Source organism: Diabrotica undecimpunctata, chromosome 10, assembly GCF_040954645.1.
Source record: "Diabrotica undecimpunctata isolate CICGRU chromosome 10, icDiaUnde3, whole genome shotgun sequence".
Taxonomy (NCBI): Eukaryota; Metazoa; Arthropoda; class Insecta; order Coleoptera; family Chrysomelidae; genus Diabrotica; species Diabrotica undecimpunctata.
The window spans coordinates 23333151-23360550 of NC_092812.1; the positions used below are offsets into that span (position 1 = coordinate 23333151).

General features: G+C 33.0%; 1 protein-coding gene and 1 pseudogene across 2 annotated transcripts in view; both read left to right on the forward strand.

Annotated features, from left to right (window-relative positions):
- The window catches only part of LOC140451858 (E3 ubiquitin-protein ligase Rnf220-like), a 466577-nt gene that overhangs the window by 149242 nt on the left and 289935 nt on the right, over positions 1–27400 (forward strand). The window contains exon 4 of one of the 2 annotated variants that reach the window (XM_072545768.1): positions 12445–12558. In XM_072545768.1, the coding sequence (XP_072401869.1) occupies positions 12445–12558 (114 nt within the window). The remainder of the gene's footprint in view (positions 1–12444; positions 12559–27400) is intronic. The other variant, XM_072545767.1, reaches the window with a different exon arrangement.
- Positions 13758–27400, forward strand: part of LOC140452206 (WD repeat-containing protein 3-like) — a 52644-nt pseudogene continuing 39001 nt past the window's right edge.

Below are 27400 nucleotides of genomic sequence, written 5' to 3' on the forward strand. Positions count from 1 at the left end.
TCTTACTCTGTCAAACGCTTTCTTTAGGTCAATCAGACACAGAAATGCTGATCTATTATACTCTAGTGATTTCTCAGTAATTTGCTTTATAATGAATAATGCATCTGTACACGATCTTCCACTACGAAAACCCTGTTGTTCATCTGCTAAACTTATCCTCAGATTTATTAGCACTTGTAAACTTTTAGTTGTAAGTGTTGCGTAGACAGATTGCTGAAATAAATTCTGAGCCTCTTTTCTTTAATATCTTAATCTTCTCTTAATCTCTTAATATTAGTGATAGGTATGTGTGTTTCACTAGAGCAGTGGCTTATCTGAGTTTTTCTGATAATCTTAAATTAAGCTGTTTTATTAAGTCATACGAAGATTGTGATAAACTTCAATATGGCTTAGAGCGCTTACAGAACTTGGGTTCGACCAATGGCATGGATCTTGTTGCAAACAAACATAAAAACAAGATTTTATTTATATCTATAAATATAATTAATTTTTAATTCGTAGTTAATTACTCTAAGAAAACATTTATCTTCGGAAGAATATAGATGTCACTTTGAATCCAACTTTCCAGTTTTTTGAGCACGAATAATGTTTTTATAAGGCTTTGCAGATGCTGTTATAAGTTTTACCAGAAGAACTTATCAATTTTTATTCAAAAAATATCAATCTTTATTATCAAAAGAACTTATTGCATCTGCTCACTATTCTATAATTTCCATATTAATTTTCTTGATATGGCCAAACACAGTTTTTGAAGCAGTCTAAAAATGAAATATTCGTACTACCTATACAGACTTTGAGGTCTTTGCGTTGTTCAATATGTTACCGATTACTTTAGGTATATCACAAAAAATTACTTTTACTTGATTCAGCATGAACTAGAAGATGTGTTGAATATTGGGAATACTGAATTATATGTTTTTGACATTATCAACAATTTCATGCTATTCTTCACCGTTTTAATGCGTATATTTATTATTATTATTATTTTTGCTTCTAATGTAGATATGTAGGTAATAAACAAAAATTATATTTTGAAAATTGTCTGCTTTAGAAACCAAAACGTTAACGACAACTTTACGTAAAACGAGATTACATAAGAAAGCAATTTATTAACATTAACAATATTAATATTTGCAATTATTGAATGTCTTACACGTTTTTTACACATTTGTTCACGTGTTTATTTAAATATTTCATTCACAAACTGACAGATCTTGATGGACACACAACAAGAAACGTTACATAAAACAAAAACACGAATAGAAAATAAAAAACCACCTATCGAATGTCCTATCATCCTATATGGATATACTTTGATGTCAAAAGGCAGATGGGCGATGCTCGATGCAAATAAATCGAGTACTTTGAACAGTTGGAAAGGTCGTATGTCGCTGCTTGATTCTTCTTCTTTGAATAGTGACAGTCGGTAGTCGACGGCAGATGTAAGAAACTTCCCGCAATTCAAAGATTTTACTTACGCATAGTACGGTCAAAAGCCTTATTTCAGATATTTCAGATTTAATAAAAGATTCTATTTGTATCATACGAAGCATAAAATCGAGGACAAATATTTACAGAAAAACCAATATTTATCTCACAAGCTTCAATAAGTTTCAAATTTCGTTAAAAAAAGTACAATTTAAATTTAACTCAACTGCCAAATAGAATTCGGTGTGATGCCATTACACACACACATATACACACGCTTACACATACACACACGCACATACATACACTTATAATATATTTTTAAAAATAAAGATATCACACCGATTTAAATATAAATGTAAAAATACAAAAAAAAATAGAAACAAAAAACATATTTTAAATATAGATATTCTGAAAGAGCTGATGATGAGCTGAGACTACGATGAGTCTTATAGATCAATCGGATCCAACTTTACCTCATTTTTTTTAGCTGTAAAAATTCGTAGACTGTAAAGATTGAATTTTATATTTAGATCCCTCGAAAAAATTTGCATATACCTCAAAAGTTCATTTGTTTTATTCTTAACGGTAAAAGTCTATACAATGATATTTTACATAATGGAATTATCTGTCTCCAAATAGTGTTTTCCAAATCACTAATTAATAATTCTTGTACCGGCATCATTTAATTTATTATACCAGGTACAGTAAGACCTGAAGATGGTAAGAAGTCGGTGGTATAATTAAATGGATTGTAAGTCTTATTTTATTTTTTTTCACCTATTTGAAACGGACTCACACAAGCAACACATTCAAGATCTTAATAGTTCCTATTGTCATAATATACACAGTCATAATATTGGTCATAATATTTTTTTTCGTTTAATTACAGTTACAATCTGGTCATAAATGACCAATAAGTAATTTTATATATATACATCGGCTTAGAACGTCTTTCGACGTTGTCCGATACCTAAACACCATCTCTTCCTATCTTCGCAGTCGTTTGTTGTTAAATTTCTTTCGCTCATGGACTTGTTTACGCCGTGTTGCCATTCTAATCTGGGTCTTCCTCTTTTCCGTCGACCTATCGGTTGCCATTCTATTACTTTTTTGGGGAGTCTTGATGCTGGCATTCGTTGAACATGCCCATACCACCTTAATTGTTTCTTCTCTATATATTGAGTTATATTTCCTTCTATTCCCATACGTTGTTTTATTACATCATTTCTGATTCGGTCTCGTCTGGAAATACCTAAAGATCTTCTCATTGCATCCATCTCTACTGCTTCTATTCGCTTTTTGTTCTTTTCACTAATTCTCCATGTTTCAGCGCCATAAAGAAGAGTAGTTTTAATCATGGTCTCATATATATTAAACTTCCTTCCTTTCGTTATCCCTTTACTCCACAGTATACTATTGAGACATCCTAAGACTTTCTTTGCTTGAGTGATTCGTTTTTCTATTTCCCGTGTATCAGTTCCTGTATTGTCAAAGGCAACACCCAAGTAGTCATAGCTCTGACAGCAGGAAATATGTTGTCCGTTTTCGAGGTCTATGTTATCTGACTCGTTTCCAATACAAAGATATTTGGTTTTTGTTGTATTGACATTCATTCCCCAGTCGTTAAATTCTTCTATCAGTTTTCTTAGCATGTACTGCATGTCTTCCCTGTCGGTCGCTAGCACTACCTGGTCATCAGCAAACTGGAGTGTATATATACATTCATTGCTAAGCTCTATACCCATCCTATGTACCTTTCTTTTCCATCTTTCCAATGCCGCTGCAACATATATCTTGAATAAGGTAGGTGAGATACAGCATCCCTGTCGCAAGCCTTTTGTAACCAGGAATTCTTCCGTTAGATATTTTCCTGTTTTTATCTGTGCCTTAGAGTCTCTATATAGTTCTTGTACAGCATTTATCAATGTGTGGTTGATGTTAGATCTTTTCAACGTTGTCCACAGTTTTGTTAAGGGGATATTGTCATATGCTTTTTGCAGGTCTACAAAAGTAATATGAATTTCTAGATTCTTAGCCGATCTTTTTTCTATTATTTGTTTAAGACCAAATACGTTATCGGTGCACGATCTTCCTGCACGGAACCCGCTTTGTTCTTCCTCTTCATTGTGCTTATATTCTTCATTGTGCTTATAAGTAATTTTAATCTATCCTAATTTACTTAGAGTGGCTTGAAATCAAGAGTTTACCCTATGGTGTTCTTTTAATCACTCTGATAAATAAAGCACTAATGTTGCTATGCACCATACACACAAGCACCATGTTCTGCTTTTTCACTATCACTTAAACTAATTCAAAGGATTTTGTCCTCTTCAGTCTTTTGGATAGCCCTGTGTTGTCAGGGAGCTGGATTGCTTTAACATTCACAAGGGTATGGAGTCATTTTTCATCATTTTTAGGTGTTTTCTTGATAATTGTAACTACAGACTCCATACTCATATTCTTACTTATATCATACCTTCATGCCATACTTTATCCAAGGTTTGAGTAACATCAAGAAATATTACGTCTATACGAAGAAACTTCATTGGGAGATTTTCCTGGTTTAGCAATTACTATGACTTCCGTTATTTTCCATAATCTAGATACATACATTAACCTAAAGGCAGCATTAATTAATAAGATTAATAAGTTTCACAATTGTATACGAGGTGGATTTTTTAGTACGTCACCATTGGTTAAATCATAGCCTGGAGCTTTTTTTGGGTTGATATTTTCTTTTATTTTAGTCATTGCTTCTTTAGGGGATGTTGATCTTATCATTTTCTCTACTCAAAGTGGTTCTTTCCAACATTGCTCATCTTCTTGGCTTTCATTGGGTTTGAATGTGTTTTCAAGATCTTTTCTTTTTCTTCATTGCTCCTTGCCCAATTACCGTCCTCTGGTCTAATGGGTGGGAAGTGGATAATTGGTCTTTTTAGTTTTTTTTGTAACTTTCCATAAAGAATAATCAGTTCTATTATCATCCGTTAAATTTTTCAAGTATAAATTAATTATTTCATTCTTTAGTTGTTGGATTTCTCTTTTGAGTTCTTGACTGGCATTGTTTTTATTCTGAGGAGACTTAGTTTGTTGTCATATTCTTCTTAGTTTCCTTTTATCGTTGTTAATTTTCTTATTTCCTTTAGATAATCATTTTCCTTTACTACATGTTTCAGCACAGGAGTGTTTTCCAATGCTGCTTGCTGGATATTGTGCACAAACAGTTCAACACCTTCATCTAGCTACTCTGAGTTTTGTAGCGATACTTTCAGGTTATTTTTTCTTCAAGACTTAGTTTGAAACTTTTCCAATCCGTTTATTAGTATTAGTATTAATGTTAAAATATTATCTTTTTTAATGATCGTATCGCTGAGAGTTAGTACTATGGGTGAATGATCCGAGTTCATGTTTCCAACATATTCAATGTCTAGGTAATTAACTAACATATTTTTAATTACGAAGAAATCTATTACGTGAGGAATTTTATTTCTATCTAAAGGTCAATAGGTTGGTGGGACAGTAGATATTGATTTGTATCTTTGTTCGTTGACAGCCAGTGAGCCAGTAGAAGCTTCTTTCGTTTAGTGGTAGTTAGTCTAGAGCTCCAATGCGCATTCTTTGCATTAAATTCTCCTCCTACTATGTATCTCTCTTCTAAAGTATTTAAGAACTCGTTATATTGTTCTTGTTTAATGGATTATTTAGGCGGAGAATATATTGAACTAACACGGATTTCACAGTTTTTAGTTCTTACACATACCGAAGTCGTTTATAGATGTGTAGTTTTATACTCTAGTTTTAACTCTTTGTGATAAAGTATATTATTTTTAATCACGATTGCACGACCTCCTTTGGCTGCATTATCAGATTGTATTGTTTGGTACATTTTATATCCTTTGAATTTTATGTATGAAAAATGATTTTGAATTTTATGTATGAAACTTGTAAACTAAGTCTTAGATATGAGGCAGATGTTAAGGACAGTCAAGTAACTCTTTTATTATTTTTTTTAGTTCATCTAGTATGAGCTGTAGAGTTGAGTCTGATTCTTTCTTATTCTGGTTTTACATTTGTAGGTTTGCATTGTTGGTTCCAATGCATTGCTATATTTCTTATTTACAGTTTGTTGCCAATCAGTAGCATTGTCTTTATTTTTAGATTCTATTTATTCTGGAGGATTTGGTAGGTTCATCTTTTTTTATTTCTGTTTTTTAATTTCTGCATCTCTTTTGCGACAACACACTCTCTGTAGTTGGCAGCATGCTTATCGCCACAATGGACGCATTTTGATTCTGCGTTTTTTGGCTTGTCACAATCTCTATTTAAATGCTTTTTTGTGCATTTAATACATCTTGGTTCTCTGGCACAGTATATCCAAGTATGCCCATATACTGGGCCACTCTTACATTGTGGCACTAATTTAGAGGTATTTACTGGCTGGATCTCTCAAACAATACCTACTTAGCAATAATACTCTAATGCTTACGTCTAGCCGCTATAAGGACACGATATATAAGTCATCTAGAGTGATTTTTTCTGGTTTGAATGGAAATTGTTTTTCGTGAAGTGCTAGATTTGATAAGTGTCCATTTCTTATGTACGTGTTTAGTACTTTTATACTTTTATAGTACGTTTATACTTTTTGGTTGAAAAGAGGTAAGTCCTACAGGTCTATACGACTTTGGTTTCTATTGAGTGTTTACTAGCCTTAGAAATAAAGAAGACCCTAATCTGTCACCATTCTTTTAAATTGTAGCAAAATGAGACGAAACTCATTTTGCACATTTTTGGTACGTGAGGTATAAGTTATTAATGCACCTGTTGTCGCAGGGTTGTAAACATACTACCCTCTATAGAAAATATGTGGTACTTAAAGTTAATGCCCATTCGATCCTCGATTTTGAGAAGTTTTTGCCAGCTAGATTCTTTCATACTCTTGATAATATCTACGTTAATTCATTTTTTTTTCAATGAATATTGTACCCATAAAGTAAGCATTTAAAAGATGCTTTCATTTTCTGATGCTTTAATATGTGTAAAGTCAAGTTGGGGTAGATTTGAGACTGTCATTCTTGATGGGACTAGCTTCCTCATAACAGCATCTGACCTTATTAATTCTTTTATGTAAAACATTTCAGTATATGCTTAACGTTTATATTTTATTAACATATTTAAATGAACCACTGAGTATAAACCCAGAAAATTATTTTCTGCTGTCTGAAATAAACAGAAACTATCGTTTCTTGATTTTTCAAAGAACCTGTGCTATTTTTACGAATGTTCGATTGGATGATAAGGTAATAACGAGACCAGTCGGATATTTAAATACATGAATTATGTAGATCTGCACTTATTCGATTGGACATATTGATACTTCACTTCATGTTATTAATAGTCACAATTTACACACAATACAATACCAAACTCTGAATTCTACGTTTCAATACAATTTATATTCAAATCCAACACATTCATTTGTGTAATTGTGCAAAACTTCCAATTCGGTTTACATCAACAAGTCAAGAGGACATGCTTTGTTGTTGTTTTTCCCCATTTTCATTTGTCTTCTCGAAATATTCAACGTGTTAATTCCAATTCTAGATAAATTGCTCAACACAAGAGATATTATACCGCAGTTAACTTATTAGGTAGCCCAAGTTTGCATTTGTAGCATAACACGAACCATATTGGAACAGTTATAATAATAATCACAACAAACTTTCTTTCTTAGGTTTTTACTGCAAACGCATAATCGATGAATCATTACTTTTAAAAGCGATGAAAATAGGTTTCCAGGTCTGGATTCTGAACTATTCACTTACAACACCAGTTCAATTAAAACTTTTTTAATTTATAAGGATATTATTCATTATTAAGAACGTTTTGAAAAATTCGTCTTTTTAAAAATAATAGGATTAGATAACAGTTTTGAGAACTTGTGTTTGACGCATGCCTCAACTGTCAACTGTCTCATAATTCAAAACCAATGATTTCTGTCTTCATTTTGGCCTGATATATATATATATATATATATATATATATATATATATATATATATATATATATATATATATGTATATATAAATATATATATTTATATATATATATATATATATATATATATATATATATATATATATATATATATATATATACAGGGTGAGTCATGAGGAACTTTACATACTTCTACCATATGTAGAAGTATGTAAAGTATGTAATGTATGAGTCCCTCAGGGAGCATATCATGTGGCCACTAAAAAATGTCAACTCCTCTTCTTTATTAATTAACAGGGTGATTTGTGTAATTGACCATTTATTTCATTTTACTGTAGTGTTTATACGGCTCATTTGATTTTTTTAATTTTTGCATGATACAGTACACTACTATCAAGCATTCGACTGGTATTAGCTAAACTAAAAAATTCCGGGACTGGCTTTGGAAAAATTAATTTAGGGATTCGTATTAAATATTACACCCTGTATATATTTTTTTTAAAATGCAATAAGTGATTTTCAAACTACATAAATAGCCAATGAAAACGACATATGCGACAATGTTGTCGCACTTTTATTAAATTTTTAGTGAACGATCAAATCTTACCAAAAATAGAACAACCATAATGAAGTATCAAATTATAAGGTAGGTAATTAATTTAAACAAATGTTATAAATTTCAAACATTTTAATTGAAAAGATAAACTGAGTCACTACACAACAAAAAACAGTAACTACTAACAATAACGAAGAACAATTTAAAAAAAAACTAAAAATATGTACATAGTTATGATAAACCCATAAATTAGAACTGGAAAAGATACAATAATGGTAACAAAATAAAAATAATTCAAAATAGATTTTCGAAATGGAACCCTGCAGCCTGTACACATTTTTGTTGCCGAATTGTTAATTGACGTATTGAATTACGGATACTCTGGAAATCGTTTCTAATAGTATTACAACAATGTATAATTCTATCAATTAATTGTTGTCGGTTATTAATATTCACTGCGTAAACTAGTTGCTTCAATCGTCCCCAAATATGGTAATCAACGGGATTGAAATCAGGGGATCTTGAAGGCCACGAAATAGGACCTGCACGTCCTATCCAGCTGTTGCCATAAACATTATTGAGATGTTGTCTCACTGCCAGTAAAAAGTGTGGGGGTGCCCCATCATGCTGAAAATACATACCTCGGATAGCAACGTTCGCGTTGGCAAGCAAATTCGGCAAAATATTTTGTAGAAAGTTCAAATAGACCTGCCCTGTTAAAGGACCATCAAAAAAGTGAGGACCTACTAATTGGTTATTTATGACACCAATCCACACGTTAACCGAAAACCTTAACTGAGAACGACGTTCTCGAATAGCATGGGGATTTTCTTCTGTCCACACATGTGAATTTCGTGAATTATTTATCCCGTCTCTGGTAAATTGGGCTTCATCTGTAAATAGTGTCCTGTATAGCGTTGGTCGATTATTGTTAATCCATCTACAAAATTCCAACCTATCGATCTCATCTCCAGCATGTAGTCGCTGAACCATTTGAATGTGATATGGGTATAGATTATTTTTTTGTAAGACTCTACTTACTTTTGATTGAGTAACATTCTCGAGTTCTCGACTTACTTGTCTAGTGCTTATTGTAGGGTTCATAGTAACGGCGTCTATAATGTCATCTTCCTGCGCTTCATCTACATGTCGCTCTGTTGTTCCACTAGGAAAAGTGCCATTTTCTCGCAAATAATTAAAAACTGACCCAAATGTTGGATGACTGGGAGTTCGACGATTAGGAAATCTCCTGCGATATTCTCCACTAGCAGCCCTACCATTCCCATTACAGAATCCATAAACAAATATTATGTCTGCATATTCTGTGGTCGAAAACTAATGTGGCATTTTGAACGAAAGTAACAAAAGCTCTACCAAAACTAACACAATGTACAACGCACAACTAACATAATGACAATGGGTATAAAATATCAAGAAACGTCAAACGGTCAACGCCAACCTTCATTTTAAACTTTTTTAGATTTATTTTTATTTAGTACAGTTGCTGCAATGTATTATTATTTGACATAAAATTTTAATCATTTACAATCAACAAAAACTAACACATACAAGAGGTTTGACTTTTTAATCAATTTAATTTATTATCTATCGAAAATAATGCGCCAATACGATCTATGAGTAAAAATTTAAAATTGAAAAACAATTGATTCTATCGTAGAGATAATGCAAAGTGACAGTAAAGATATTAATTTTCTACGTATTAGATTATGTTGTAGGAACTCATTTTAATTAAAATGTTTGAAATTTATAACATTTGTTTAAATTAATACCTTATAATTTGATACTTCATTATGGTTGTTCTATTTTTGGTAAGATTTGATCGTTCACTAAAAATTTAATAAAAGTGCGACAACATTGTCGCATATGTCGTTTTCATTGGTTATTTATGTAGTTTGAAAATCACTTATTGCATTTTAAAAAAAAATTATACAGGGTGTAATATTTAATACGAATCCCTAAATTAATTTTTCCAAAGCCAGTCCTGGAATTTTTTAGTTTAGCTAATACCAGTCGAATGCTTGATAGTAGTGTACTGTATCATGCAAAAATTAAAAAAATCAAATGAGCCGTATAAACACTACAGTAAAATGAAATAAATGGTCAATTACACGAATCACCCTGTTAATTAATAAAGAAGAGGAGTTGACATTTTTTAGTGGCCACATGATATGCTCCCTGAGGGACTCTACATATGGTAGAAGTATGTAAAGTTCCTCATGACTCACCCTGTATATATATATATATATATATATATATATATATATATATATATATATATATCAGGCCTTGTAGGCCCCTGCCTTCTAAAAACTTGATTATTTCCCTCCATTTTTTTTGGTCAGTTGCTTTCTCTCTCCAATTTCTCACGCCTATTTCTGGCAAGTCTTGCTTTACTGCTTCCAACCACTTTTACTTTGGACTTCCTCTTCTTTTTTTCCCCTTTCTTCCTCCTTCAGTATTGTTATTTTGTATTGTAATTTGTATAATGTGACCAAGTAATCTGGCTCTTTGGGCTTCCTTCTCTCTTTGGCATTCCTTTGAGCTAAAACCTTCCTGGGATTCTCCAATCACTTTGTTATCATATTTTATTAATCTTTCCCTAATAATTTTTGCAAGTATTTTATAGACTACTTCTAATAGTGCTATACCTCTATAGTTTTCGCACTTTTTTATAGATAGGAGAAATAATATTCCATTGTTTCGGCATTTCTTCCTTTGCCAAATTATTAGTGTCAAGTAAAATATAATTTCCTTCAATCTTTTGCCTCCTTCCTAAAAACCTCTCTTCATTCAGAGTTGGTTCCTCGCACGTCCTTTCTTCATCTTCTTGCCAATTTTCGTTTCCCTCAAGTTCCTCCTGTTGGTCTGTATTTAATAGATCTTCGAAATATTCCGCCCCTCTGTTTAATTTTTCTGTTGTTTCACCTAGAAGTAAGCCTTCTTTGTTTCTGCAATACTGTGGATTATTCTTTGTAGTTTCTCTGGACTTTCTTCTTCTGTTTTTCAATTGCTTTTCTGGCTGTTCTCTTTTCTTTTTTCTGCAAATTCTTTTCACTTTCCTTCTTCTTCACATAGTTTTTGATCGCATTCTGGGTATTTACTTTATCTCTTTGTAGTTTTTCCCTGTTTCTTTTTGCCAAAACATTCCTACATTATTCATCGAACCAGTCTTGCCATCTTTTTATGTGCTCTGTTCCTATAGACTTTTCCGCTGCTTCCGACATGGCTGTCTGTATGGTCTGCCATTCTTCATCTATATCCTGTTTGACTGAATTCTCTAGTTTTTTATTTATTTCTTCCTCTAGTCTTTTTACAACCTGATTCTCTTGAAGGCGCTCTAATTGCTAATTTAATCTAATTCTAACAGGTTTTGGTATTATTGGTAGTTCTTGTTTTAGTTTTGCTATTATTAGTGTATAGTCACTGTTGGTATCTGCCCCTCTGTAACTCCTGCAATCGATTATTACCTTATCATGTTTGCTTTCAATTAGGACATGATCTATCTGATTTTTTATTTTTCCATCGGGAGAAGTCCATGTTACCTTATGAATGTCTTTGCGATCAAATCTTTTGCTAGCTATCTTCATTTTGTTCTCTGTAGCAAATTCTATTAACTTTTTTCCGTTTTCATTTGATTCCTTATATAAACTTCGCCCCCGGTTAGTCTTCTATATATTTTCTTTTTTCCGACTATCGCATTCATGTCACCAATGATCAAATTTATATCATATTTCTGAGATATTCCCTATTAGGATGCATAGCTTTTCGTAGAGCTCTGTTTTGGTTTCTAAGTCTTTATCTTATTATGATATTTATGATATCTACTTTATTTACTTACATTTTTCTATTTCGAATTTTTTTTTAACCACTATTTGATCACAATTTAAGTCTTTGTCTTTTTAATCACTTCATTGTTCTTATTCTTTAAGTACCGTCTCCGGCATTTTCCGGCAGATGAACAAAAATATTTTTGTAACATATATCGAAACTAGTTTCACCTTTAAAATAATTAAAATCGAAACAAGTATTTCTTATTGTCCAATCATGGATTAATGGATCAAGAGATGGAATAATACTGTTTTTTGCTTGAGTCCATTCACTTATTTGCCACTTTGCTCTTAAGTAGAAAATTTTGTAAGAATGCTGGTTTCGAAGATGGTAATTTTTCATTAGATGCATTTTTTTAATGCGATATTATACCTTAGTTCATTTATGGATTCATGAAATTTTTAAACTTATTTTGAGGGTTATACAGTTTCGATAACAATAATATCAAAATTGTAAGTCCTTGGTCTAAAGGTGAAGTACGCAAATTGGTTGATTTTTCCAATTGACTATCAGTAAATTTCTGCAAAGCTTGTAATGTAGAACCCTATTTCTTAATTTCGCATGTAATATAACTATATATCCTATTGCATTTAATAACTGTGTATTTGTTTTAGTAGGTCCGCTTTTTGGAGCAAGCTTTAATGGAAATGGAGCTTATGCATTCACCGTACCAGGTCTTCCTCCAGCAGCTCACGCACTTGCCAAATCTACTTTCCTTTTTGACCACGGTAAGTACATACCTATTATATTTGTGTATACAGTTTATATTATGTTTTTATCTCAGCAAAAATGTTGGGTCCAAATCCACCGTTGGTCTTAGACCAGAAAATATTTTGAATCTAAAATCGAATAACCTAAAACTAGCAGTGGAATCCTAAAAAGTATCAGATGTTTGTTACCAATGAGCATCTTTGATGCTTTGCTCAGTAATTAGTAATATTTACGTCTATGTTAAGGTTTTATCCAAATACATTCTCAACGTATTTGAAGATTAATTATCTTTATGCACTATTTTTGGACCACTCTTAATGTCTCTAAAGTGTCTTTGAGCATATTTGGTAGCTGTTACAGGACTAATATCTGTGATTAATATAACTGTGTCATCCGAAAAAGTTATGATTACATTTTTATATGCTGATTAGTGTTGCGTAAATGTTATATATAAAAATAGGATCTATATTACCTGGGAGGACTTCAGGTAGGTCCAGAATTTAATCAGGGTAGTACGTTTTCTAAATAACTTCTCCGAATTTCATCGTTTTTATCGCCTCACTTAGGGTCTATGCTTCTACTCCATACAGTAGCACTGGAAACATATAGCAGTATATCATTCGAACGCGAACGTCAATGCTAAAATCGTGGCTGCAAAGTACGTCTACAAAAGTAGTTTATTTAAGCTTCATTAATTTCTGTTTTAGTTCGTCGTTCCATGTTTTTGGCATAGGTTTCTATATCCTAAATGTACTTTCTTTGTATTTGTGCTACGACATACGATTATTCCAGATATATATATATATATATATATATATATATATATATATATATATATATATATATATATATATATATATTCGTATTACTTAATTGTTTAATTGTTTTGTGAGTATTGTATATTAATTTATATAGTAATGGGGTAAATTTGTCTTTCCTAAGCTAAGCCCACTCAATCTTATAATTTTGCTTGATTTGATGATGCATTGAAAGTTTTTCGAAGAACCTATGAACGTAACTTTGACCGTTTAATAATTCCATCATATATAAACCTATGCGGATATCTCAGTTTTAATTACTTAAGGTATAAACACAAGGATATTTGTAAAGCATAATTAGTTGTTGCGTGTTTAAAAGTTATTTTCTTTCAAAAGAATGAAACTAGATTATATAAAACAAGCAATAAAGGCCATTGTAGATAATAAAGGCATTCAAGATGGTTACTTCCGTAAAGCGAGCGGCTAAGTTCGTTCAAAGAAGATATAAAGGTAATAGAGGTAATTACCGTATTTCAGAACACTGAAGTCACAGGTCGCGAAAAGGGTCGAAGGAGTTAGGGCAGGTATTTTTGATAAAACGAGTGAGGAATAATATTCAGGATCGTAGTAAGTATTGAAACTTCGTATATTTAAAAGAGAATTTTGTGGTGGATATACCGATTTATTCATTTTATGGAAATTTATAATAAAAGTACTTCTTCTTCTTCTTGATGTGCCTATCCGTTATGAATGTTGGCGATCATCATGGCAAACTTTATCTTATCTGCAGCAGCGCGGAAAAGCTGCACAGATGGTGTATTGAAACAAATTCTGAGGTTCTTTAACCAAGATGTTCTTCTTCTTCCTGGACCGCGTTTTCCAAATATTTTTCCTTGTAGAATGGCTTGAAGTAGCGCATCTCTGGATTCATTTCGCATAATATTTCCGAAGAATTGTAACTTTAGAGATTTGATGGTGGTCAGTACCTCTCGGTTTTTATTCAGTCTTCTGAGGACCTCCTCATTTGTGACTCGGTCAGTCCATGGGATCTTAAGTATTCTCCGATATAGCCACATCTCAAATGCTTCCAGTTTTCTGCACATATCTTCGTTCAAGGTCCACGATTCAACACCATAAAAACGGACAGAGAAGACGTAGTATCGCAGCATTCTTACTTTGGTATCAAGAGAGAGGTTGTGGCTCTTGAAGAAGGCCCCCATCCGATTGACGGTGGATCTAGCTTTTCCGATGCGTGCTCTAATCTACTGGTTGTTGGTCCATTCTTCATTTATTATGGTGCCGAGGTAGTTGTAGTGCGTCACTCTTTCTACAGGGGATTGGTTGACGTAGAGTTGACCTTCTGTTATTCTTTTCTTGCTAATTATCATAAGCTTTGTCTTCTTAACGTTTATATTGAGTCCATATTGTTGACTGTAATACGTGATTTTGTTCATAAGAACTTGAAGGTCTTCTAAGTTGTCCGCAAATACTATGGATGGCAAAAGTACTTAATAAGGTAAAAACTTAAATAGAAGTACATAATTGATGCTACCTTTTTCCGAGGAAACAGTTGAAATAATCTTTAGATGTATTTTGTGCCTTTGTGATCCAAAACTAGGTCCATATCTTACATGATGTTCATTAGATAGTCTCTTCGATAGTGATAATTTCCCTAACCTAACCTCAGACAATAAACCCAAATTGTACAACCCAGTGAGTAAATGGCGCATAGTACAGGAGGACAGAACGAACTTTACTCTAAGCGTCCGAGCCCAAGTTAATTCAATCAACTGTAAATATAACGTGGATAATCTAGTTGATCAGTTTACCAAATGCATAATTAACTCCGCTCAAAAGTACATTGGGAAATATTCCACTAAACCTACACGAAAGTCAGTACCTTGGTGGAATGACTCCTTTGTTGTAGCTGTTGGTGAATGTAAGTAAGCTCTGAATAAATATAAATGAACAATATAACCTTATTAACATTAAATAAGCGAGAGCCAAGTATGCAACAAATTCAAACATATAAAAGGTCAATGCGCCCCCTACAAAATCCCCTCTTTATTTCATTACAATAAAATAGTGACTAAAAATCAAAGTATCGCCAAGATTTGAATACATCACTTCCAATCAAAAACGCTTAACAAAAACGTTCATTCAATATCTCTAGTGGCGAAACAAATGACATTTCTAACCCAATCAACTTACCCTTTTCAAAATCTAGTGGCATAACAAATGACATTCCTAACTTATTCCCCTTACCCGTTTCAACAAATATTTTAGCTGCTGAAATTTCTCAAGTTTTTCTCAACCATCTACATGAAGAAATTGTAAACAAATTATTTTAGCCTAATCTGGATCCTCCTTTCAAATAGAATTAAATCCTCGATTATATTCCCTACAAAAAAGTAACTCTCTTTTCAACTCTCCAAACTCATTTAGACCAATCGCCCGAACTTATACCCTTTGAAAACTATTAGAAAAAATTATCAACAATCGAGTAATTTGGTATTAAAAAAAAACAATATCCTTAACTCTGCTCAATCAGTTTTTAGACCAAATCGAAATATCACTGATAATTTAGTTATTTTGCACTTACTTTTTTATTTTTCCTGTCTAGAAAACTATACTGTCTTCGCCTGGTATTGGTCTGTGTCCAATTCTAGTTGGTTGTCTGTCCATAAGTCGTTGATAGTGTATCCATGCAAGCAGTTTCAGCAGGCTAGTAGATGTTTCATGTTCTGTATTGCATCGCAGTCACACTTGTGGTCATTCCGTTCAACAGATCCCATTTATTAATGTTTGACTTAAGCCGTTTCTTAAGCGCTTCAGCATGCGCCTCGTCGACCAGTCGCTTGAAATCCCTCTTTGTGTTTCTGTTAGTGGATAACATGTTGGTGGTTCGTCTAACGTGGCGCCAAGGAAACACGTTCTTGATTTCAGTCTGCTAAAATACGGTTCGTAACTAAAAAGGGGGTGCTGGTTGTTTAAGGTTTGATTGGATTTTTCGGTGAATTCGTGGACATTTCTACGCGAATCATGGTCTAATACAGTCGGTAATGAGTCTGCAAGTTTCGTCAGACTGACATTTACTTTCTTTTCGTACACAGTTCCCTTTCATACCGGGCATTCGTATTCTGCCGTTGAGAAACTTAGCGCTTGCGCTGTAGTATGGATTTGGCGCACCATTTACTATTGCTAAATTTCCTTAAAAAGTTGTTGAGCCTTTATGTTAATGAGCTCTAGTGTGACTACTAAGTATATTGGCTTCTCGGGTGTGCTTAGCAACGTTTTATTCCAGGTGTTGTTGAGTTTCATATTGGCCTGTCAGGACTAAAGGTAGAAAGTGCAGACCTGAGTTTTGGTTGGATTTGGTCTTGGAGAATTTTCTTTATAATAATTGGACATAAAAATCAGGGCAGCTTCCATTCTTTGTATGACCTCTTCAAAGCTTTAGCCTTGGGCTGTGATGCTTAAGTCGTCTGCGTATAAAAAGTTTCTAGTAAAAGATGCCGTTGGTTGATTATTGGTGTATAGGTTGAAAAGTATAGCCGTTTGTTTGGTTTCGCTGTCACCCTCAAGACGCACGTAGAATCGTCTATTTTGCAATAGTGATTCCACTATTTTGACGAGTTAGTAGACTTTAAAATGACCTAGATTTTCTGAAGCAGGTTTCTGTAGTTGACGACATCGTACGCGGTGCTCAGGTCGATGAGCACTAGAACTTGGCTAATGCAGGTCCTCCCAGGTTTGAAGAGTGAAACCAGCTTGCTGTAATATGATTTTTGAGACAACCACTTTCTCTATGTGGTGCAGGATAAGTCTTTCAATATGGCTTTTATCTATGTAAATATATTTGTAAATTGAGAAAATTCTTTCTACATCAACGTATGTCATCATCATCTTTGGCTTGACAATCCTCTGTGGATCTTAGCCTGCTCTAAGATTCGCCGCCATTCTGTTCGGTTTCTGGCAACATGTTGCCATCTTCTGATTTTTAATATCCGTAAGTCGGTTTCAACTCCATCTAACCACCTAATTCGCGGTCGGCCTTTGCTTCTTCTTCCTACAGGTGTTCCTGCGGTTAGCTTTTTAGCAATCGTATTTTCTAGCATTCGTATTATGTGTCCAGCCCATCTAAGTCGCTGTGTTTTAATGAACGTTATGACATCTGGCTCATCAAAGAGCTGATACAATTCAAAAGTATATCTTCTGCGCCATTGCCCTTGGTCGTTTATAGCTCCAAATATTTTGTGGAGTATTTTACGCTCGAATATTCCCAAAAGTCTTTCATCTTTCTGCGTTAGAGTCCATGTTTCTGCTCCATATGTGAGGACCGGCCTCAGCAATGTTTTGTATATAATAATTTTAGTTCTTCTTTGAATGTTTCTTGAGTGAAAATGCTTTTGGAGTCCATAGTATGCCCTATTTGTAAGATTTATTCGTCTTTTGATTTCTTTGCTTGTTTTATTGGTAGCAGTCAATAGCGACCCAAGGTATGTGAAGTTGTCAACACGTCCAAAGGTATGACTTCCAAAGACTGTTTCTCGTTCCTCATTTGCTATCAGATCCTTTGTAACCAACATGTACTTGGTTTTGTCTTCGTTGATGACTAGACCGACCTGTTTCGCCGCTGTTTCCAATTCTAGGAGATATTGCTCAACATCTCGCTTGCTACGCCCTATTATGTCAATGTCATCAGTATATGCTAAGACTTGTATCGATCTATTGTAAATAGTACCGCCGTCCCTAATTCGTGTATCTCGGACTGCCTTTTCTAAGACAATATTAAATAGGAGGCAAGCCAGAGCATCCCCTTGTCTGAGTCCATCCTTTATCTCAAAGGATCTAGAATTCTCTCCCTGTATTCTAACAGTGGCTTCTAAGTTAGACATTGTCATTCTCGCTAGTCGGATAAGTTTCTCTGGTATACCATACTCATGCATTGATTGGTATAGCACTGTTCTCTTGACACTGTCGTATGCGGCCTTGAAGTCGACGAATAGGTGATGGGTTTCAATATTGAATTCTAATGTTTTCTCGAGAATCTGTCTTATTGAGTGAATCTGGTCAATTGTTGATTTTTCTGGAGTGAATCCAGCTTGATATTTACCAACTATGCCCACTGTGTAAACTTGCAGCCTTTCGTAGAGAATATTTGCTAGTATTTTGTAAGCAGTTGTTAACAGGGTTATACCTCTATAGTTGTCACACTGGAGCTGGTCACCTTTTGTATGTAACGGGCATATCACGTCTTGAGACCATTCACAAGGCATGGTCTCATTATGCCAACCAAGAAGTAAAAGCTTATGCAGTGTCTGTAGTAGGGCATCGCCACCATTCTTGTAGAGCTCACTGCAAATTTGATCAATTCCTGGTGATTTATTATTTTTAAGCTTTTTAATGGCTTGGGCAACGTTTTCGATGGTAGGTGGTCTTTCGTTTGGGTTGAAAGGATTCCAATCATTTCGATTAGCTAGGGTGTTATCTGCTTCTTCGATATGATGGCCATTAAATTTTGCATCGAAAAATTCAACTCATGTGTTTAGGATTGAGGCCGTATCATTTAGGATGTTTCCTTCTACATCCTTATAGCTCCTTATTCTTGGCTTAAACTCTTTGCGCATTTTGTTTAGATTTCTGTAGAACTTTCGAGTTTCATTTTGATTTCTTAGCCATTCTGTGCTTTCCAACTGCTTTTGCTCAAATTGTCTTTTTTTTCTTCTATGTACATCAACGTATGTAATGGGATTATATTTTAAATTCATAAAAATATTTGGTTCTAAATCTATTTCTTTCTGAAAACCATTGTTTTTTTTTGAAAAATATCTTTTCCAGTGTCATCTTTAATATTTTGACAAGCTGATCTAACTTCTTAAGGGTATGCTTTCTACCAAGTACAACTTTGATGATTCGAATTGAGTAATCGTTTTTGAAGCAAACTAAAATTTGATTTAATGAATGAAAGTTGCTGCTAAAGAACGTTGTTTAAAAAAATTTTTAGCATCTAGCAGAGACTGGGAATTTTCATCCGTTAAAGCGTCAATTATATTTTTTAAATCTAAGAAATAGTTTAAAAATAGAAAAATGCAGCTTCCAACCATGTTTCCCATCATGTTAGAATGGGTTCTGGTGCAAGTGGAATATTTGGAAGCATTTCTTTATAAAGTTAAATTCTTATAGGAGATTTGAGGAATACTTTGTATGCTTGATATCAGGGAGTTTACAAAAGGAACCTTTTTTCTAATTTCTTCCGAAACTCTGTTCATTCCATGTGCAAAACAAAAATATTTTTAAATTTTGTCTTGCCTTGACCATATATGGATAAGGCTAGGAACAAGCCTTATCCATATATGGTTATATATTATCTGCAGCTTCGGATAAAAAAAAGCAATAATTTATGGCTAGGAACAACTGCAGGAAGAAAAAAATTTGATATTTCTTCTGATAAAAAACGTAATATTGTTGCAGAGTTTATTTTTTCTAATTGCTTGCATGACTGACGATGCTTAAGTTTTCCCTTTAAATTTTGAAAACAAAATTATTTGCAAAAGGACAATTTTATTCATACCCCACGCAATGAGCTTTTTTAATACCCATTTTTTACGGGATAATAATCGGTTACCAGCTATTACAGTACCAAGAATATTGGGTAGTATCAATAGGTACTATCGGTAATATTGAAGACTGAAATATTGAACTAAAATAAACATTGGAATTTCCAGTTACTTAGTGATACCAGTTATCTACGGTTGGAAAAATATTGAGATAAGTATTTTTCGTATAATTATACAAAATATGCAATATATGCATTATGCATATTTGTCTAAGTCTAAAATTACTATTGGAAGACGTCGAAACACTTTAAGTCGAAATAAAAACAATAAATAACTGTAAAAACTGCTTTTGACCAAAATCGTGTCTGGAACAAACTGTGAACGATCTTGTAACATTTTTGTATTCCTGAAATATTCATCGTCTTCCCCTACGTGTGCACTGGAGCAGCTGCAGTAGCTCAAGAACGGCACTGTCCTTTTGTGTTCTTTCTCATTTCTTATCGCGAGTGATTTATCGGGATTTAAAATTGTTGCACCCGAGTTATCTTTTTAATTGTAACTCCTGCCGACTGCCAAGAGTTTCGAAGTTGTTAGTCTGGGTTCTTGTTGTCATAAAAAGGAATGGAACTGTTTTTCATTCATAGTCGGATAATATTCTATTTTTTTTCCCTTATTTTATATAAAAGACGAAGTGATTAGAAGGTATGGGAAAAAATTACCGGTTTTAACCGAAAACCGACTTTTTTACTTTGCAATAACCAGTTTTATCGGTTGTTTTTTTTGTCCCGGTTATAACCGGTTTTTTATTTTTAAAGTAAAAACCGGTTATTAGGTTTTTACGGTGATTAGGATTAGCTTAGGTATTATTTTGGATCCCAATCATAATTATTATTCTCAAGTAGTTATTCCAAACAAAACTATAATTCAAATTTTATTTTATTTTATAAATACAGAAGCAAACTGAAAGTGCAAACTTGTAACCTATTGGATTAAAAAAACCGAAAACCGGTTTTTGCAAAAACCGGTTTTTAGCCGGTTATAACCGCCAGGTTAAACCGTAAGAAAAAAAAAACGGTATAACCGAAAACGTTAAAGATTAGGCTCTAGTTATCAAAACTTCACAGTGGTCGTTTAATAAAAAGATAAATTGTATTGATATCATGAAAATCATAAAACTTGGCAAAAATCCCGCTACGTATATTTATTTAACGCCTTTATAAAAACTCAGTTCATTTCAAAGCGTTGTTTCTGAGAGATTCATTCTACACAAAAAACGCGAATGAACATTTTTGTTTAAAATTATTTTGGCTACATTTTCTATTTCATTTCGTTTTTATTTCATCATATTCGATATCTCTTCCTCTTTCCTACGAGCCCTCATTCGCAAAGATCGGACCAATAGAAACGGAGATACGGTATAGTGCCCTTTTGACAATGTCTTTGTCTTTGTGTTAACTTTGTGTTTTTTTTTGGTGTTAACGTATTGAATATCCCCTCCTCTTTCATTTAACGTGTTACACGTAGTAATCTGACCAATAACAACTGAGATATGATATAGCACCCTTTTGGCACAGTCTTTACTTTTGATTTTTGTTTTAACATGTTTGTCACCACCTCTCCTTTCCATCGATATCTTGCACGTTGTTTTACGTTGTGTCGTTTGGACGTTACAAGCTCAGTGTCCTTTTGACAATGCGCCGCCATGTTTTTTTTTTCTGTGCCTACGTATTCGTTACTCCCTACCCTTTCCGATGATACATCACACGTCACGATCTGACTAATAACAACAGAGATACGATATAGTGCCGTTTCGGTAAAGTCTTTGCATTTGATTTTTATCTTAACATATTCGTTAGCACCTCCCCTTTCCATCGATACCTTGTACGTCACGATCCGACGAGCCGTTTTACCCCCACCACAAAAAGATCAAAAAATTAGTAGAATGGCCTTAATTTTTTTTTTTGAATTTCGCCAGAATCTGGGGAAAAATTGATTTTCTATCTCACTGTAAAACATAGGCTCTTATGGGAGACGTTGATGCCAGATGGTGTGAAATGTCCAGTTTTTCAGTAGATCTAGGGAAAAAAATTTTGTGGGCCCGAACCGGTGCTGTCCCCCGGTTCTTATGGGAGTTCAGAAATACATTTGTCTTTAGGTATTGTTCAATTATAAACAGAAGTAGAAGGAAATAAATAGAATTCAAATTTGTTCAATACAATTAAGTATAATGTTAAAATCCCTTGGAAAAATTATTAAACTTTTAATTCTGAGATGTCAATGATATTCGCTTATTAAAAACTCTCTATCTAATCTCCTTTCGTTGGTTTGCTGATAAAGAATATACATAAAATTTCCTAACAATCATTTCTCTCTGTTTTGGCAGTCAGAAATTTCCTTGTTTATGATTCTCCAGATAAATAATAATTTATTTGTACTTACAACAAATACTGCAAAACTTAACGACTGCTACTTCTCCCAACCAGTATTCATAGCCCAGAACAGCTACCATTTTTTTTTAAACTCTTACAAAAGAAAAGATTACTTTTACACTCATAAAAAGACACTATGATATTATCATCATAGGCACGGATTTGCACTGATTATTATATATTGAACCAATGGTTGTGACTTTTGATATACGTATTACTTTTTCCAGAGCACGATTGAACAGTATACAGGAGAGAGGGTCTCCCTGGAGAAGCTTGTTATTTGTTTTAAAAGGTTCAAACAGTTCCCCCTGAATTCGTACTCTACATTCAACTTTTTCAAGAGATAGTTTTGTTAAATTTACCAACTGATTTGTTATTCCCAGCTCTTTTATTGCTTTGAACATTTCTCTTCTATTCACAGAGTCGTAGGCTGCTTTGTAGTCTATAAATATGTGATGAGTATCTATGCCATATTCCAGTGTTTTTTTTATTAGTCCTAGGGTTGTAATCTTATTTTGTTTATGGCGCAAAGTACTCCAATATTCCAATCATTGGGAAGGAATTTCTGTGACCATATTTCTTTTATAAGCTGCTGTAATGCCATTATGGTATCGTGGCCACCTTGTTTATATAGCTCAGCTGGGAGATTATCTATTCCGGGTGATTTGTTTCCGGCTAGTTTTTTAACTGCAGCTTTAACTTCAAGAATCGTTGGTGGTTCCTCTTCCCTCTCATCTGTTCTCCTTACCTCATAACATCTCTTCCGTCATAACTTTTCACACACACAAAAAAACCTTGTGTAATTATAATTAATTTTTCTCGTTTTGTAGAAATAACAATTTTTTTTATGAATTTGGGTTATTCTTCGTTTCTACGTTTTCTGACATTGTATATACATATATATATATATATATATATATATATATATATATATATATATATATATATATATATATATATATATATATATATATATATAATCATGTCTTGGTACTTTTACATAAATATATACCTAAAAGTTCTTTTGTTTCCTGACTATGATCGAAAAATGCTGTCGCATTTGGCATCCTCGGCGTGGTTGTGATTCCGAGTGCCGGGCAGATTCAAGGAGATTCTTGAGCAATACGACACCTTTTGATCGGTGGTGCGTGATGCCACCCTCGTGCCGATGCTGCTGCCGATTGTATAAATGCTTAGGGGCCTTACTCTTACTCAGGCCGTAAAAACTCTGATACTAACATAATTAAAGTACAAGCACTGTAATTTTACTTAATTAAATTCCCTTTTTGGCGGACTGTCGACGAACGTAGCGCCACACGGTAAGGGAGACACGACACGATATGAACTTTTTCCACCCAATGAACATTTAAACTCGGCATTTAATTTCATCAGAGATCTAAGAAAAGATTTTTGACCAAAAAAGAAGAGACACTAACTCGATTCGTTACTTCGTTACACTGAAAAAAACGGTTGTTTCTAATTAAGAAACTTTAGGGCGAAACTTACTTGCTTAAATTCAAACTTTTGAAATTTATTCTCCTTTTAATAAGTTCGTGGCTATTTTTGACTTAATATGTTCACACTGTATTCATGTTTAAAATATTTTTTTAATGATAGGACAGTTCAAAGTAATAAATTATATTATTTGAAGACTTTTTATTCGCAGAAATAATTTAACACTAACATTACTATTTAACGATAACAGATATACCGATAACACAGTTATAATCCGTTTGTAAATTATTTGTAGCACAGTTTTTATGACATAGCTGATAATGTCTAACGTACTGTAATAAACCAGTGACGAGAAATTATTTGAAAGTATGTTGTCTCAATTGTTGCAGCAATTTTAGTAAACCAATAGTATGGGCACCTACATAATCTGTTCAATTATAAACTATTATCATGTGGATGGTTAATGGATATTATCATATGGATGATTAAACAAGGATTAATAAAGAATATTTTGTACGAAACGTTCGGTAAGATAAACAGGTCACAAATGCTCGCCAGGCGTTTACTGAAAGTTTGCCTACTAGAATAACGGTTTCATCTGATGAAGGTTTGTTATAAATTGTTTCAAACACTACGAAAGACTACCATAAAGATATTACCTACTTCTGATATTGTTGAATGAATTGTTGAAATTAGAGTTAGAAAAGAAAAGGCTAGAAGTGCATTCAATAATATGAAACAAATATTATGTTGTAGAGACCTCAGCCTAAATCTTAGAAAACGAGTACTAAATTGCTATGTGTTTTCTGTTCTTTTGTATGGTGTGGAGACATGGACTTTAAATAAACAATGTCTCAATAAATTGGCCGCATTTAAAATGTGGACATATCGAATAATGCTGAGAATCTCCTGAACAGACAGAATAACCATTGAAGAAGTACTAAGAAGAATAGAGAACATCAGGAAGATATTGGATTCCATCAAAATAGGTACAAAAACTACCTGGGTCAGTAAAAATATCTGGGTCATATAACATGTGGCGACAGATATGAATTCCTAAAACTAATAATGCAGGGAAAGATTCAAGGAAAGCGCAGCATAGGTAGAAGAAGAATATCTTGGCTGAGAAACTTCAGAGAATGGTTTGGATGCAGCTCAACTGAACTCTTTCGGGCTGTAGTGTCAAAAGAATAGCAGTGATGATTGCCAACCTTGGAATTCTCCATTCTATCAATGGAGAGATAGAACTCAAAGTTCAAATATGTAAATTTAAAGCTACAGCTGCACGCTAAAACAAGAATATATATTTTAAGCATCTACATAAACATATAAAAATACATAACATACTTCCTTAACATCAGTCAACTATAGAATGGGACTGTTATTATCATGTTCTTATTCAAAATAATAAATCAAAGAAGCTGCCATCTCTTTAAAATAACTATTTAACTGCTTATGTGACATTTTAAAATTAAATCACACTAATTTTGTTCTAAAAAGGATAGAGTTTAATTAATAGTAAATAACAAAACCAAATCTGAAGTGCCAACATCGTAACTGTCAAATAAGTGTTACAAATTTATGCCAAAATGTCTCCTTCGTTCGATGGCAGTTAAAGTGTGACCCGGACAAGTGTGCTTCATAAACACTCACTTATACAAATTAGATGAAACAAGTTATGGTGTATTTCTTTAATTTTACATTAATAGAAATCTTCTATACTTCCAGAGTACTTAGCTAAAATATTCTCAGAAGGAACAGACCTAGGACTTAAATATTTTGTATTGGTACCATTGGTATCATCGGTGCATCGGGAGTTATACTGTACTAACTGTACATACTTCGTGTTGTCCACTAAGACAATAATATTTTTTGGCCACCCTGTATAAATAGTTATCTTAATGTTTATATCACTGAATGGAGAAGTGAATAAACTTTCAAAACGAGCTAGCATACGACCCCTATTCTTATTTCAAAAAATCATAGATTAATCATCACACCCAGATCGATAACGTCAGTAGTATGATATATATATATATATATATATATATATATATATATATATATATATGCTAACAAAAATCATATTATAAAAATAAAATTCGTCCTATTTTGGGATGATTAATTTGTCTCCAGTCGTCAATATTCGAAAAAATAAATTTATTCCATAGTTTTGTCCCTCACTGTATTATATAAATTTCATTTTACCGTTGAGAATATTGAGTTTTATTTGCGAATCGTCTTGAAATAAAAAATAACAACGACAGAATGAGATAAAACTTCTTTACTGCAATCTCTAATGAGGCTATACATTCTGTAATTCCCTTCACCAATATACAATTATGTCTTCATAAAAACGTCTGCTTTGCATTTTAATTCACAGGGAAGCAATCTTATCAAAAACATTAGATTTTACGTTGAAAACCTAACCCATTGTTCGCTACTTTTTATTATCCATTTTAATTTAAACGGTAAGTAAGAAAGTTTTTAAATGGCATTATTAGTGATAACAGTAAACAGATGGTTCATGATTCTTAAAACGAGTTTTATAATTTTGTAGTATATCTAATTAATAAACAATGTTCAGAATGGTTGAAGCCAGTGTTTCTACTGATAATTCACTTTGTGACTTAAGTCAATTTCGTCTGCCGCAGTTTCAGACCAACGCCACGCTGATAAAAAAAATTTCAGATCATTGCCTACGAATTGGAAACAACCGCTATCATATTGTTGGTAATGTCGATAATTATAAAAAATGTTTAAAACTTTAAAAAAATTTCTAGGCTGTCCTAGTGAACCGATTTGAATTTTACAAAAAGCGTTTGAAAGTTTGAGCCTTCCTTTATGTGTAAAAAAATTTGCAACTATCTGAGAGCCTTATTTAGGGCCTACTATAAATTTGAAAATATGCGATTTTTTTTCCAGTAGGCTGGATTGCAAAATTATTATGCAAAACCTATCCGACCGATCTTAACAAAATTTAGCACACGTTTTAAACATATTAAAAGGTTTTTCTAGGCGGAATATGGAGCTTGGAAGTCAAGTTTAGAAAGTCGAAAACATTTAAAGGATTAACTTCATTTTTTTGTACTTTTTTTTCCAATTATTGCTATTTTTTCAACAATAAACATTAAATTTTCAATTTCTAGCTAACGAAATATTGTGTAAAATTGAATAACGAAACTTTTAACTTTTTATAATTTTTTCTCTAGGATCAATATTTTCCGAATTATAAACGAAAATAGGAGCAAAAAAATGAGAAATTTTCAATTGTTTTCAGATTTTGTTAAATAAAAAATTTAGCACAGGGTTTGCGACTGGCGCATATCGTGATTATCGATATTGGGCACAACCTGAAGGGATTCCAGCAAAAAAATAGCTTCCTATGGAAAATGTCCATTATGGTCTGAATTTCTACAGATCCCGCCTAGTCTAATATTCAAGATTATAAAAAAGAATATTTGCGCCAGGGCATATACCGCAACATAAAAAACTAGTTTTTTATGAAAAATATTTATTAATTTGTATTTCTGTTTTGTTTTTGTGGATTCCCAAATTAGTTCTAATTTTTCCGTTTCTAATACCCTCATCATTTCAACAATGTAATAAAAATAGCGACTTATAAAATATATTTGCTTTAATTAATTTTGTCGATAT